Source organism: Geotrypetes seraphini, chromosome 6 (assembly GCF_902459505.1).
Source record: "Geotrypetes seraphini chromosome 6, aGeoSer1.1, whole genome shotgun sequence".
Classification (NCBI taxonomy): Eukaryota; Metazoa; Chordata; class Amphibia; order Gymnophiona; family Dermophiidae; genus Geotrypetes; species Geotrypetes seraphini.
In genome coordinates this window covers 242,430,074-242,444,313 of record NC_047089.1, presented here as the reverse complement: position 1 = coordinate 242,444,313, position 14,240 = coordinate 242,430,074, and the positions used below count along the sequence as shown (strand labels likewise).

At 40.3% G+C, this 14,240-nt stretch overlaps 1 protein-coding gene across 4 annotated transcripts in view; it reads left to right on the top strand.

Annotated features, from left to right (window-relative positions):
• Positions 1-14,240, top strand: part of CDKL5 (cyclin dependent kinase like 5) — a 316,174-nt gene that overhangs the window by 281,527 nt on the left and 20,407 nt on the right. For 3 of the 4 annotated variants that reach the window (XM_033950592.1, XM_033950593.1, XM_033950591.1), the window contains exons 16-19: positions 8,371-8,482; positions 9,905-10,007; positions 12,039-12,161; positions 13,630-13,749. In XM_033950592.1, the coding sequence (XP_033806483.1) occupies positions 8,371-8,482; positions 9,905-10,007; positions 12,039-12,161; positions 13,630-13,749 (458 nt within the window). The remainder of the gene's footprint in view (positions 1-8,370; positions 8,483-9,904; positions 10,008-12,038; positions 12,162-13,629; positions 13,750-14,240) is intronic. The other variant, XM_033950594.1, reaches the window with a different exon arrangement.

Here is a 14,240-nt window from a genome sequence, read left to right as displayed (position 1 = left end):
TATCTTTCTTGAGATAGGGAGACCAGAATTAAACATAGTACTCCAGATGAGGTCGCACCATGGAGCAAAACGGGCATTATAACATTCTTAGTTTTGTTAACCATACCTTTTTTAATATTTCCTAGCATCCTATTTGCTTTTGTGGCCGCCGCCACACATTAGGTGGAAGATTTCATCAAATTGTCTACAATAACACGTAGATCCTTTTCTTGGGTGCTAATCCCCAAGATGGACCCTATGATCCGGTAACTGTGACATAGTAACATAGTAGATGACGGCAGATAAAGATCCGAATGGTCCATCCAGTCTGCCCAATCTGATTCAATTAAAAATTTTTTTATTTTTTTCTTAGCTATTTCTAGGCAAGAATCCAAAGCTCTGCCCGGTACTATGCTTAGGTTCCAACTGCTGAAGTCTCCGTCAAAGCTCACTCAAGCCCATCTATCCCCTCACAGCCATTGAAGCCTTCCCCCAAACGGCCATATACAGACACAGACCGTGCAAGTCTGCCCAATATTGGCCTTATTTCAATATTTACTATTATTTTCTGATTCTAGATCCTCTGTGTTCATCCCACGCGTCTTTCAACTCCGTCATCGTTTTCCTCTCCACCACCTCTCTCAGGAGTGCATACCAGGCATCCACCACCCTCTCCGTAAAGTAGAATTTCCTAACATTGCTCTTGAATCTACCACCCCTCAACCTCAAATATCCTCTGGTTTTACCATTTTCCTTTCTCTGGAAAAGATTTTGTTCTACGTTAATACCCTTCAAGTATTTAAACATCTGAATCATATCTCCCCTGTCTCTCCTTTCCTCTAGGGTATACATATTCAGGGCTTCCAGTCTCTCCTCATACGTCTTCTGGCGCAAGCCTCCTATCATTTTCATCGCCCTCTTCTGGACCACTTCAGGTCTTCTTATGTCCTTCGCCAGATACGGTCTCCAAAACTGAACACAATACTCCAAGTGGGTCCTCACCAACGACCTGTACAGGGGCATCAACACCTTCTTCCTTCTACTGACTACGCCTCTCTTTATACAGCCCAGCATCCTTCTGGCAGCAGCCACTGCCTTGTCACACTATTTATTCGCCTTTAGATCTTCGGCCACTATCACCCCAAGGTCCCTCTCCCCGTCCGTGCATATCAGCTTCTCATCTCCCAGCATATACGGTTCCTTCTGATTATTAATCCCCAAATGCATTACTCTGCATTTCTTTGCATTGAATTTTAGTTGCCAGGCATTAGACTATTCCTCTAACTTCCCAATGTGCGTCACTTTGCATTTGTCCACATTAGGGGTTCTTTTACTAAGGTGCGCTAGCCATTTTAGCGCCCGCTAAATGCTAACACATAGGAACGTGTCCATTATATCCTATGGACATGTTAGCACACGCTAAATCAGTTACTGCACCTTAGTAAAAGGACTACTAAATTTCTTCTGCCACTTGGACACCCAGTCTTCCAATTTCCTAAGGTCTGCCTGCAATTTTTCACAATCTGCATGAGTTTTAACAACTTTGAACAGTTTAGTGTCATCTGCAAATTTAATCACTTCACTTGTCGTTCCAATTTCCACATCATTTATAAGTAGCACCGATCCCAGTACAGATCCTTGCAGCACTCCACTGTTTACTCTCCTCCCTTGAGAAAAATGACCATTTACCCCATACCCTCTGTTCTCTATACAATAACCAATTCCTAATCCACAACTGAACTTTGCCACATATCCCATGACTTTAATTTTCTCAGGAGCCTCTCATGAGGAACTTTATCAAAAGCATTCTGAAAATCTAGATACACTATATCAACCGGCTCACCTTTATCCACATGTTTTTTCACACCTTCAAGAAGTCAAGCAAATTTGTGAGGCAAGATCTCCCTCGGCTGAACCCATGCTGACTCTGTCTCATTAAATCATGTTTGTCTACAAGGTCCTCAATTTTATTTTTTATAATTGTTTCCACCATTTTGCCCGGCACTGAAAGTGAGGCTTACCGGTCTGTAATTTCCCGGATCTCCTCTGGAACCCTTTTTAAAATTCAGCATAACATTGGCCACCCTCCAATCTTCAGGTACTACAGCTGATTTTAGCAATAGGTTACAGATCACTAACAGCAGGTCAGTAATTTCATGTTTGAGTTCTTTTAGTACCCTGGTCCAGGCAATTTATCACTTTTTAACTTGTCAATTTGGCTTAGTACATCTTCCAGATACACCGAGATTCTTTCAGTTCCTCCACATCATCACCCTTGAAAACCATTTCCGGTTCAGGTGGGATCTCTTACATCTTCTTCTGTAAAGACCAAAGCAAAGAATTCATTCAGTCTTTCTGCTATGGCCTTATCCTCCCCGAGCACCCCTTTTGCTATTTGATCATCCAACGGTCCCACAGATTCCCTCACAGGTTTTCTGCTTCTGATGTACCTAAAAAAAATTGTTGAGTTTTTGCCTCTTTTGCAAGTTTCTCTTCATATTCTTTCTTAGCTTTCTTTATCAATGCTTTGCATCTAACTTGCCAGTGCTTATGTCTCTTCTTATTTTCTTCATTCAGATCCTTTTTTCATTCTTTAAAGGATGTTTTTTTTTTTTTTTGCTCTAATAGCCTCTTTCACTTCACCTTTTAACCACGCCAGCTCTCGTTTCCTCTTCTTTCCACCTTTTCTGATACGTGGAATACATGTTCCCTTATGATGTCTAGGAATTTTACCTCCCTAGCACTCTCCGATGTAACATTTAACCACTCGATGTTGGGGGTAATTGAAATCATCTACACACATCCATTGTACCCCATAAGGGAAACAATAAAGACCCCAGCTAGGGTATAAAGCAGGGGTGCCCAATAGGTCGATCGCTATCAACGGGTAGCTCGCCAAGGCAAAGTGAGTCGATCACCCAAGACTCACTTTGCCTTGGCGATCTATCGGGCCGATCAGTCTTCCTCTCCCCGACGTCAATTCTGCCGTCGGAGAGGAAGTTCAGGCCAGCCAATCGCTGCCTGGCTGGGCGGAACTTCCTCTCTGACGGCAGAATTGACGTCGGGGAGAGGAATGCTGGTCGGCCCGAAGCAGGGAGAGCATGGGGCAGTGGCGGCGGTTTTGGGGCCTGTTATCCATTGGTGGCGGTTTGGGTCCTGTTCCCCGATGGTTGCGACAGTGGCAGTGGCTTGGGGAAGGGCAGGGAGAAAGAAAGAAAGAAAGGGGGCAGGCAGGGAGACAGAAGGAAAGAAGAGAAACAGAAAAAAAGAAAGGGGGCATGAAGAGAGAAAGAAAGAAAGGGCAGGGAGAGAGGAAGAAAAAGTTGGAGGAGGGAATGAGGTTTGGAGGAGAGGAAGCATACAGGCTGAAAGAAAGATTGGATGCACAGTCAGAAGATGAAAGTGCAACCAGAGACTCATGAAATCACCAGACAAGGTAGGAAAAATGATTTTATTTTAAATTTAGTGATCAAAATGTGTCTGAATTTATATCTGCTGTCTATATTTTACAATATGGTCCCCTTTTACTAAACCGCAATAGTGGTTTTCAGCGCAGGGAGCCTATGAGCATCGAGAGCAGCGCTGGGCATTCAGCGCAGCTCCCTGCGCTAAAAACTGCTATTGTGGTTTAGTAAAAAGGGAGGGGGGTGGGTATTTGTCTATTTTTGTATGGTTGTTACTGAGGTGACAGTGCATAGAGTCATCTGCTTTGACCTCTTTGAAAAAACCCCGGAATAGGAATGATAATTAACAATTCTATGCGTACAGTGTGTGTTGTGTTTTTTATTTTATTTTATTGTTGGTAGATCATTTTGACTTGGTCATTTTAAAAGTAGCTCGCGAGTCAAAAAAGTGTGGGCACCCCTGGTATACAGCATATAGTCGCCACAGTACACAACACAAGCACGAAACAAAAACAAATAAGTGGAGAAAAAAAACTCAGTTCAACTTCATTGGTTAAAAAAACTCCCCTTATTCCATGAGAAATACTCCAGTGCTGTTTTACTTGTTCAGTCAAAAAAAGTGGAAGGCAATACTGCAAGCCCAGGAAGAAATCCACATCCCAAAACTGCAGACAGTTCCATGAGCAAAAGTTAGGCAAAGAGACTCAGTACTTAGCTGCCAATCCTGGCACTTCTGCTTAACAGATAACACCCCAGCTCCAGGGCGCACTCCAATAGTCAAGGCAAACAATCCACAAAAGACCCATTATGTTTTTTGTGGATTGTTTGCCTTGACTGTTGGAGTGCTATCATCTGAAACTAAACATGTCCAAGACTGAGCTATTCCTCTTTCCTCCTAAACTCTCTCAGTAAATAATACCATTATTGTTCCAGTCTCCTCTGCTCTCAGCCTTGGAGTCTTCGATTCCGACCTCTCATTTTCTATGCACATCCAACAAACTGCTAAGGTCGCTTCTATCTCTACAAAATCACCAAAATTTGCCCCTTCCTCTCTGAGCACACTACCAAGCCACTTGTCCACACTCTCATAACCTCACACTTAGATTATTGCAAACTACTTCTAACTGGTCTCCTACAGTGCCGCCTCTCCCCCCTGCAATCTGTGCAAAACTCTGCTGCACAACTCATCTTCTATCAACCTCGCTACACTCATGTCACCCCTCTCCTTAAATCACTTCACTGGCTCCCTATCCGCCTTCTTATACAGTTCAAGCACCTATTGCTGACCTACAAGTATGTTCATTCTGCTGCTTCTCAATATCTCTCCTCTCTTCTCTGTCCTTATACACCTCCCAGAGAACTCTATTCCTCAGGTCATCTGCTCTTAGCTGTACCTTTCTCCACTGTCAATTCCAGACTTCGTTCCTTTCATCTAGCTGCCACCTATGCCAGGAATAAATTACATGTTTGTCTGCCAGGTCCCTTCCCTTCCCTTGTTTAAAAGCGGACTGAAAATCCACCTTTTTGATATAGCCTTCAATCCATAACCCTATTCCCCACTGCCCACCAACCCAGCCAGCAGATTAATTGTTCTGTTAACTGTATCCATGACATCATGTTTGTCTGTCTTATATGTTTTGATTGTAAGCTTTTTTGAGCAGGGACTGTCTTCTTTGTGACTCTGTACAGTGCTGCATATGTCTGGTAGCACTATAGAAATAATAGTAGTAGTAATTTTTTTAGATCCATTTTCATAGATAGTGTAACCCCACTGTGGTCCGACCGGGACTCCACAGCGCTCCAAGTGGTTACTCTAGAAAAGAACACTAGCGTGTGACCCGGACTGGAGTCCTGACACACTCAGGAACACAAATCAAAGTCACACAAAAAGAAATTTGACTGAAAGTATTTCTTCTTTACTCATCCAAGACATAAAGGTCAATACTCCATACACAAGGATGAAAATGGCAGAAGGCAAACACTCCAGCAAAACAAAATGCAAAACTGGAAACAAAATAAAACAGTTCAAAAATAAAGTCCAAACTGCAGCTGAGGCTTAGCTCTCCTCAGTGCTAGTTCTTCCTGCTCCCAAACACGATTGTCCAATAGGCCAAAAATAAAGTTCTTTGCATCAGTTCTCACACTTTATAGTCCTTAACAGAACAAAGCCTCCGGCAGCAAATATGGTACTGCCGGGAAAAAGGAGAGTGCCTTAGGTTTTGCTAATAAAAAACCACTAGTAATGGCTTTCACAAATTCCCTCCCAGGATGACAGCAAAACCTCTCCCCAGAGACACTTCCAGCTTTACAGAAAAACAAAAGATTCTGAGCTCAAATCACTAGCTCTAAACTTCCACAGTTTCAAAAGCAAACAGTTTCTTGAAAAACAAAACTTACTGTTTGCAGCTGGTAATCAAGCCAACCTCCATGTCCTCAGGTAAATGTCCACCAACTTCAGGAAAGTTTTCTTGGACTTCCATCGGCAGTTCCGTGTCCAGCAAAGACAATTCCTTGGCTTGTCCAGTCTCCTCTATTTCCATAGGTGTAGGCCTATTGCACCTGCTTGACCCAGGGAGATCCTCAGGGAGAACCGGTTTAAACCTTCTCCCTAGCCGGCCTGCTTGTCTGTTCTCCACTGTGGGTTTTTGTATCCTAGGGACACGCCCTAAACTAGCGGTGTCAGCAGGACTCAAAGTGGCTCTTGGGCTCCTCCAGTGGTGACCTGTATACTGATCACCTAATTCCCTTTCTGAAAGATCAGGCTCCCTCTGGTGGTTAACAGGAAAATTGACAGGTTCAGGAACCAAAGGAACTTTACCCACTCCATTCCTAGCTTTCTTTTGTACTCTGCCCTCAGACCTGACCGGGACTTTGGTGGTCAGGTCTGAGGGCCTGAATGGTCACAATAGGCAGAGGCATTGGCACCGGCTGACTCGCCTACATGACGTGCCTCTCGTGGTCCACCCAGAATCTCATCACAGCACACAGTTTGCAATACACTGTTCTAACCATTCAGCGAAGTCACTGATGAATATGTTGAATAAAATGGGCCCCAGATCACTACTTACCTTTTTATCCTCTTGAGTAAAATCCATTTACCACCACCCTCTACTGTGTGTCAGTCAACCAGTTTCCAATCCAGTTCACCATTTTCTGTCCTAACGTTAGCTCGCTGAGTTTATTCATGAACCTCCAATGAGGAATCATGTCAAAGGCCTTAACTGAAATCCAAGTAGACTACATCTAGCATGTGTCTAAGAAATCAGATTCATTTGGCACGATTTTCCTTTAGTACCTCAGGTCTTGTAACCCATTGGATTCCAGGAGTTTCATTATCTTTTCCTTGAGTAGTGCTTCCATTACCTTTCCAACTACCAAAGTAAGGAATTTGAAGCCAGAGGATATGCTAAAAGTAGATAGCGTACCTTGGTTTAAAAAAAGGTTTGATCAAGTTCCTAGAGGAAAAGACCATAAATCTTTATTAAAGTAGTCTTGAGGGTATGCAGTATGGAATCTAGCTTGTTTTGGTTATATGCAAATGCTTGTGACTTAGATTAGCCACTGTTGGAAGCAGGATGCTGGGCTTGATGGGCCATTTGGTTGACCCAGTATGGTAGTTCTTATTTTAAGTAGAGTAGGCATATTCAGATAAATTACCATTCAACTTAAAATTACATTTTAAGTTGAATGGGCATATTCAGGTAAATTACCATTCAACTCACCAATTTGGCTTTAAAACAAATAGAAAGAAATAATTAAGCTCTGCAACTCATTGCCAGAGGATTTGGTAACAGTGGTTAGTGTAGCTGGGTATAAAAAAGGTTTGGACAAGTTCCTGGAGGAAAAGTCCATAGTCTGCTGTTGAGACAGACACGGGGAAGCCATTACTTGCTCTGGGATCAGTAGCATGTAATGTTGCTCTATTTGGGTTTCTGATAGGTACTTTGGTCACTGTGGAAGCAGGATACTGGACTAGATGAACCTTTGGTCTGACCCAGTGGTCTCAAACTCGCGGCCCAGGGGCCACATGCGGCCCGCCAGGTACTATTTTGAGGCCCCCGGTATGTTACCCTTGTTCTGGAACGTTGCCTGCCTCACTGCTGTAACCTCACACAAGTGCTTTCCTGCATCTGTACGGTTCATAGTCTTAAGCGCACGCCGACAAACAAGCGCCGACAATTCAGCGCAAGACTTCAGCGTGCCACAGGAAAACCTTCTTTTAAAGGGCTCCGATGGGGGGTGTAGGTAGGGAACCCCCCACTTTACTTAATAGGGATCGCGCTGGCGTGGGGGGGTTTAGGGGGTTGTAACCCCACATTATACTGAAAATTTAACTTTTTCCCTATTTTTTAGGGAAAAAGTTAAGTTTTCAGTATAATGTGGGGGTTACACCCCCTACACTCCCCCAACACGGCAGCACGAGGCAGCGTGATCCCTATTAAGTAGAGTGGAGGGATTCCCCCCACCCCCGTCGGAGCCCTTTAAAAGAAGGTTTTCCTGTGGCACGCTGAAGTCTTGCGCTGAATTGTCGGCGCTCGTTTGTCTCGTCACCGTAAAACTCTATAGTTTATAAATCGTTCCTTAATTGCTTCTGATAATTTCAGCTATACACAGCTGAAAGCAGTGCAACATGCAGAAAGTGAAAAACTATAACGAATTTTACCTCGTGTATAAGACATTAACTATTTTTTCTGCGGCCCTCCAAGTACTTACAAATCCAAAATGCGGCCCTGCAAAGGGTTTGAGTTTGAGACCACTGGTCTGACCCAATATGACTATTCTTATGTTTTTAAATTACCTTCCATATAATTTTGTATATTCTAGAGTCAACTAAATTATTTTAAATTTTGTTTATTACTTTTATATTGAATAACTTTAAAAGGAATAATATCATGTATAAACTGAAAACATGGAGAGCGAACTAGGAGAGAGAACTTTGTGATTGTGCTGTTGAAAAAAATGAAAACATTTTTCTGCTTTTATTCAGTTCCTTCACCACGTCCAGATGCTACATACAATGATGATAATGTGTTAAACCGAGGATCTGCAGACAATACTGCATCAAACCACTCTAAAAGACCCACTGTCTTTGATCCTTGGTGAGTTGTTTTATAATATGAGTGGGTAAAACCCTGTTTAAGATCATCTAATTGAGGCCCTCTTTTATCAAGCTACATTAGGGTTTTTTATCACAGGCTGCTGCAGTACATAGAATTCCTCTGAGTGTTGGAGCTTTTACAACTTCGACTCGCAATAAAAAAAAACCCTAACGCAGCTTGATAAAAGAGGGCCTGAGTTTAGTTTCTATTTGACTTGAGAATGCAATGTGCAATACAATCAACACTATGAATTTTGCTTATAGGATTGCTACCCACTTATTCTTTAGGGGTGTTTTGCCTTACGTTTTATGCTTTTTCTCCTAACATATTTCCCTTCAAGCTTTAAAATCAGGCCTATAAAGGCAGTCTAGGAATCTGTATCTTTAGTTTACAAAGGACTGTTACCTTCTGCTCCAGCTTACATTTCCAAACTGTTGATTCCCTACATAGCAGGCCCTTTTATGCATGCTACTGCTCACCTGCATCCAATATGACTCTACCCATGCCTCTGCGTATGCTTATGTCAAACTCGAAACTGCACCATCTTTCTCAGTTTTCAAGAAATTACTCAAAATATTTCTTTTTAACCAGGCTTTTTCTGACTAACTTTTCTTTTTCCTAGGCCGTTTCCTCCTATATCTTCTGCTCACCTTTGAGCTTTTATTCCTAAATGTCTTTTTGGCTATTGGCAATACTGTATATCAAATATAGGCTTCTGGAGTGCACCCAGTAACACACAAATGCTCTTGCACAAATTTTCACCTGCTCTAAAAAAGGCGTACATGTATACGTGTGTGTTTATTCTGTACAAATACCGGAGTATATTAGAAAAAAATATAAATGCATATCAAAACTCCATTCCATTTCCACCTAAATGTGTGTCTGGTTATTTCCCAACACAAATTGCAATTCCTCCAGTTGAAAAAGAAATGCTTTCTATCAGCCATTGTTACTTAATTCCATCCTAAGATCTACATAAATTTTTAGAACATTTTTTTTTTACTCTATATTAGATTTCAGCAAAAATTACAAGAAATAATTTAATTTCTGAATAGAAAATGAGATGAGGTTATAACACAAGAACCTATATGGAACATGAATCATTTAACAGAAATCAGATAACAAAGTACCACCACTTCCCTCCCACCCCTAATAAACCCACAAGCAGGGGAAGAGGAATCGAATAGAACATATAAGGTAGTCTGTAATCAAAATGAAAACTAACATAACAAGACATGCTAAAACTGAGTGCAGATTTAACCTTAAACCAGAGAGGCATTCAACTCCCTACTGACTGCAAGGAAGACACTCTTGTGTTTTTTAAAATAGGAATTATGTAGGCAAGAAATCTCAAAAATGCTGTATAGACAATGTTTTCATGTAAATTCTCTTGAAAATACTTTTTTAATGTTATTTCTTCAGGAAAGGTTCAGAAAATGTCAACAGCCATCCCGAGCAGCTGAAAGAAAAAGAAAAGCAAGGATTTTTCAGAGTAATAAAAAAGAAAAAGAAGAAATCTCAACTGGTAAGTGATATTGATGACTTAGTAAGCCACCATACAGAGTATGTCATCTGCATCTGCTGGTTTCAATGAATGTATCCCAGGCAGAGAGCAGCTGTCAAAAATCTAACCTAAAACAAATGAATGAAACTTGAAATTAGAAGGCCCTTTTACTGTTGTGTGTTGATTGATATTAGCACACAGCAGCAGTAACCATTACTGCACTGGTAGAGCTGTGCAGCATCTTCACATTCTGATTGCATACCTTGTTTTGGGTTAGAAAATACAATAGTAAAAGCACCAAGAGCCTCCGTGAATTGGGACCAATCTTTATTGACCCAACAGGCCGTGTTTTAGCACACAACACCTTCATCAGGGGTCATCAGATATAATGAAAAACTATGAAACTGCCAAACAGCAATAGATACAAAAATGAACCAGTAGAAAGACACCTGAACATGAATCTTGCTTAGTCACACATTGAATGTTTTGTTAAAAATTGGTCCTAATTCACAGAGGCTCTTGGTGCTTTTTCCTTTTCATTTGTATTTTGATCCTCCTCTTGTCGTTCCATGGGTTGGAGAATGGGCTTGGACTGTGCATTGTAGTTAATACATAGCAGTTTACTGCACTGTATCTTGGTGCAGATAGCTTAGATACAAAGTCTGTTTTTTAAGGGGGATTGCATCCACACTAACTTTATGTACACTTTTTAGTAAGTGTATGAGACGATGCTGGAAAAGGCCTCAATAGTTAATGCACAAGTTTAGCTCTCACCACATGATTATTTGAGCACTTACTGAAGAGTAAATACAGAAATTAACTTCATTTCCATAGAAGGATCTATAGATCTAGAATGCAATAGGCAAATAAGAGTGAGTTAAGAGTTGTTTATATGACCCTTCTTTAATGACTGCTTTCCAGCTGGTATCTGATTCTGATGCCAAGGAAGGCAGCAGCAGGAAACAGCAATATTTTTAAGTGGAAATGTCTAAATTTAAATGAACAGTAGAGTCCCAGTGCTCTGCTACTACAGTAAAACCTCACCTTCAAAAAGATAGAAACAGGATGGAGTCGGTCCAGAGGATGGCTACTAAAATGGTCAGTGGTCTTTGTCATAAAGCATATGAGGACAGACTTAAAGATCTAAATATGTATATTTTGGGGAAAAAAGGCGGGAGGGGGAGATATGATAGAGATGTTTAAATATCATAAATGCACATGAGATGAGTCACTTTCACTTGAAGGGAAACTCTGGAAAGAGGAGATATAGGATGAAGGTGAAAGGAAATAGACTAAGAAGTCAGAAAATATTTTTTCATGCAAAGGGTGACTGATTTGTGGAGCCACCTCCTGGTGGAAGTGATGGAGATGAAATAGTACCTGAATTCAAGAAAACTTGGGAGAGGATGGGATAGTAGATGGCATGGATGAGCAGGCTGGATGGCCTAATGGTTAGTGCAGTGTATTGTGATCCTAGGGAACTGGGTTCAATTCCCATTCAGCTCCCTGTGACTCTGGACAAGTCACCATTGCCTCAGTTAGATTGTGAGCCCACTAGGGACAGAGAAAGTACCTGCATATAATATATACTGCACTATAAATGTCTAGTAGTGCTATAGAAATTATTAGTAGTACTAGTCATTTTTCTATGTTTCTAAATAAAATACCTTTAATCACACAATTAATCACTATTAACATTTAAAATTAATTAAAACACAGCCCTAGTCCTAATTTGTGCCAATTAACTCCAATAATTGATTGATAGAACCTTGTTGACTAATTAGTTTATGCACATATTGGGGATCTGTGCCCAAATTTGGGTGATCTGTATAGAATCTGAAGGGTGTATGACTAATTTTTTGGTTCCACCCCTTTTCTGTATGAATAATGCCACTTGCAATTAGGTTCCTGGCACTATCTGTATAACTTTCTAAGTATCTATGGTTTTATCAGTTAAATGTTGTGTAAGGTTCTGAAGATAGTCCCATTAATTTAAAAAAAAAAAAACCAAAAAACGACGTACAATTAGATTGTTTGTATCTTATATTTCAGACTGGCTCCACCGAAGGGGACAATCCAAGCATCAAGAAATGCCTCTTTCCTCTTTTTAGTTCAAAGAATGATTTAAAGCATAGTTCCTCTTTGAAAAAGCTTCCCGTAGTCACTTTACCTATGGTATTCACTTTTAACTACTGCAGTAGCAATCAGCTTCTTTCCAATAAATTTTTACTTCCAAAACGGCATGTACATATTAGCTTACTGTTGGTCCAGTTCCATAAATTCACGAGTCACCAAAATCTAGGCTGTTTTAAAATTCAATGGAATATAAAAGAATAAAAAAATAGAGAGAATGATTGCAACATATCTAATGGGAAATCATATACCTAATTGCATACATCCATGAAGAGCAAAAAAAATTTAAGTCAGATTTCTCAAGCCTACTTGGACTTTTACTATCCAGTTCTTGATTTATATACACAGTGGCATTGCTATAAACACAAAATAGATGTAGTTCTTCTGATGCTTGATGTCTTTGGATTTTATATGTTTTTTAAAAATTCATCTGAATACCATAAAATGTTCTTTGCATTTAATGTAAATAACAAGAAAAAAATCCAGTGTTGGTTTCTGTGCATGCATAACTATAAATTTGGTTTACTGCTAAAGCATCCCAAACTATCTGACTATCTATCTTATGGCACTATTATATTATAATTTATTTTATTCCATTGCTACTGCCCTAAAAAATCAGAACACAGTAACTCAAATTCTAGTTAAAACTAAGCTAACTTGCCAGAAGTCTTGTAGTTACTGTGTATTTGTTAGTCTGGAAGCCATTTAACCTTTAGATGCATTTTCAAGCCTAAAGCAAAAATCCAAAGCACAGTATCTCTTGATAAATGGGAGATATGTTTAAGCCAGAACACAGTTCTGTATTAGTTTTGGTCCAGAATTACATCATGGGGATTTAGCAAACAAATCATGTTTTCAGACTTTTTTTGTATTACATTTTCAGCAGTCATTGTTTTTTTGGCTTTTCAGGGCAATGTAGTTGTTGCTCTAGTTTCAGCTACAAAGCAAAATGACTTTCATTTTTCATTTAAATAATTTGTTTTGTGATTCACTAGCAGCTAAACCAGTGAATGCGGTTAATTGTGATCCTGGTGGTCTGTGCAAATTGTTATTGTTTGAATTTGCAGCCGCATAGCTGAAGTATAAACTTCTTTACAATCCTCATCCCTAGCCTAGTAGACACTGGAAAGTATTACTCTGCTGATACTGAATGTGATTTATGGAACTGGCCCTTATCTAGCTGCACTATGGAATGTGACTGAAATTATAAGAAACTTTGGGTTCACCTATTGGCTTTTGACTGTTTTCTCTTCCACAATCACTAAACTAATAGCATGTGACTGCTTGCAGGGGTGAGGGATGGAAAACAACTGCATGACGACTGCCAATATAATTGCTAATCTGGAAGTAGTGTTGGCAGTTGGGGCAATGTAATTATAAACTGGCTGATCATAATTCACATTGTGGATGTCCTAAAAACAAAAGAGAGATTAGCAAATTATATTTCTTTCTAAGAATTTGCTGAGCAGTTGCTTATTTTTTTTCCCTATTCTCTGTTGCTGTGCTGCAGATGTCTGGCAGCGATGGGCAGGATCTTCTGGCTTTACAGAAGGCCATTCACGCCTCTAATCACAAGAGCAACAGGCAAAAGGATTGGCATCCTGAGAAGATGTCAGAAATCCAGCCTCATGTAAGTTATGTTGTTGGATCCCTAAAATACAGGGGTCTTTACAAAGTCCTGTCAAGGCAATACATGAATATATTTCTGTGTACTTCAAGCACCCCCTTGAATGGCGCTAAAAGTAGACTATAACTATTAAAGCTGATTTTGCAAAGTGCTTTCTTTATTCCAGTTTAAAAGTTTAAACTTCAGAATGGAAAACTTGGCAGATTTGATGGATCAAGTGGCAAGTACTGTGATCTACGAGGGTTATTTCATAAATAATGCACACTAATTTTTTTAATTTACATGTTTTGTTTTGTTTTGTTTTAAATATCTCTTTACAATCCTTCCATATAGTCTCCCTGCTTTGCAATGACCGAGTCCCAATGTCTGGGAAGCATCATTATTCCATCCAAGACACCGTTTTTGTTCAGTTGCCTAATGGCTCGGGTACTGGTGGAAGAAAGCTCTTCCAGAGATGCAAAACAATTTCCACGCATAGGTTGTTTCAACTTTGG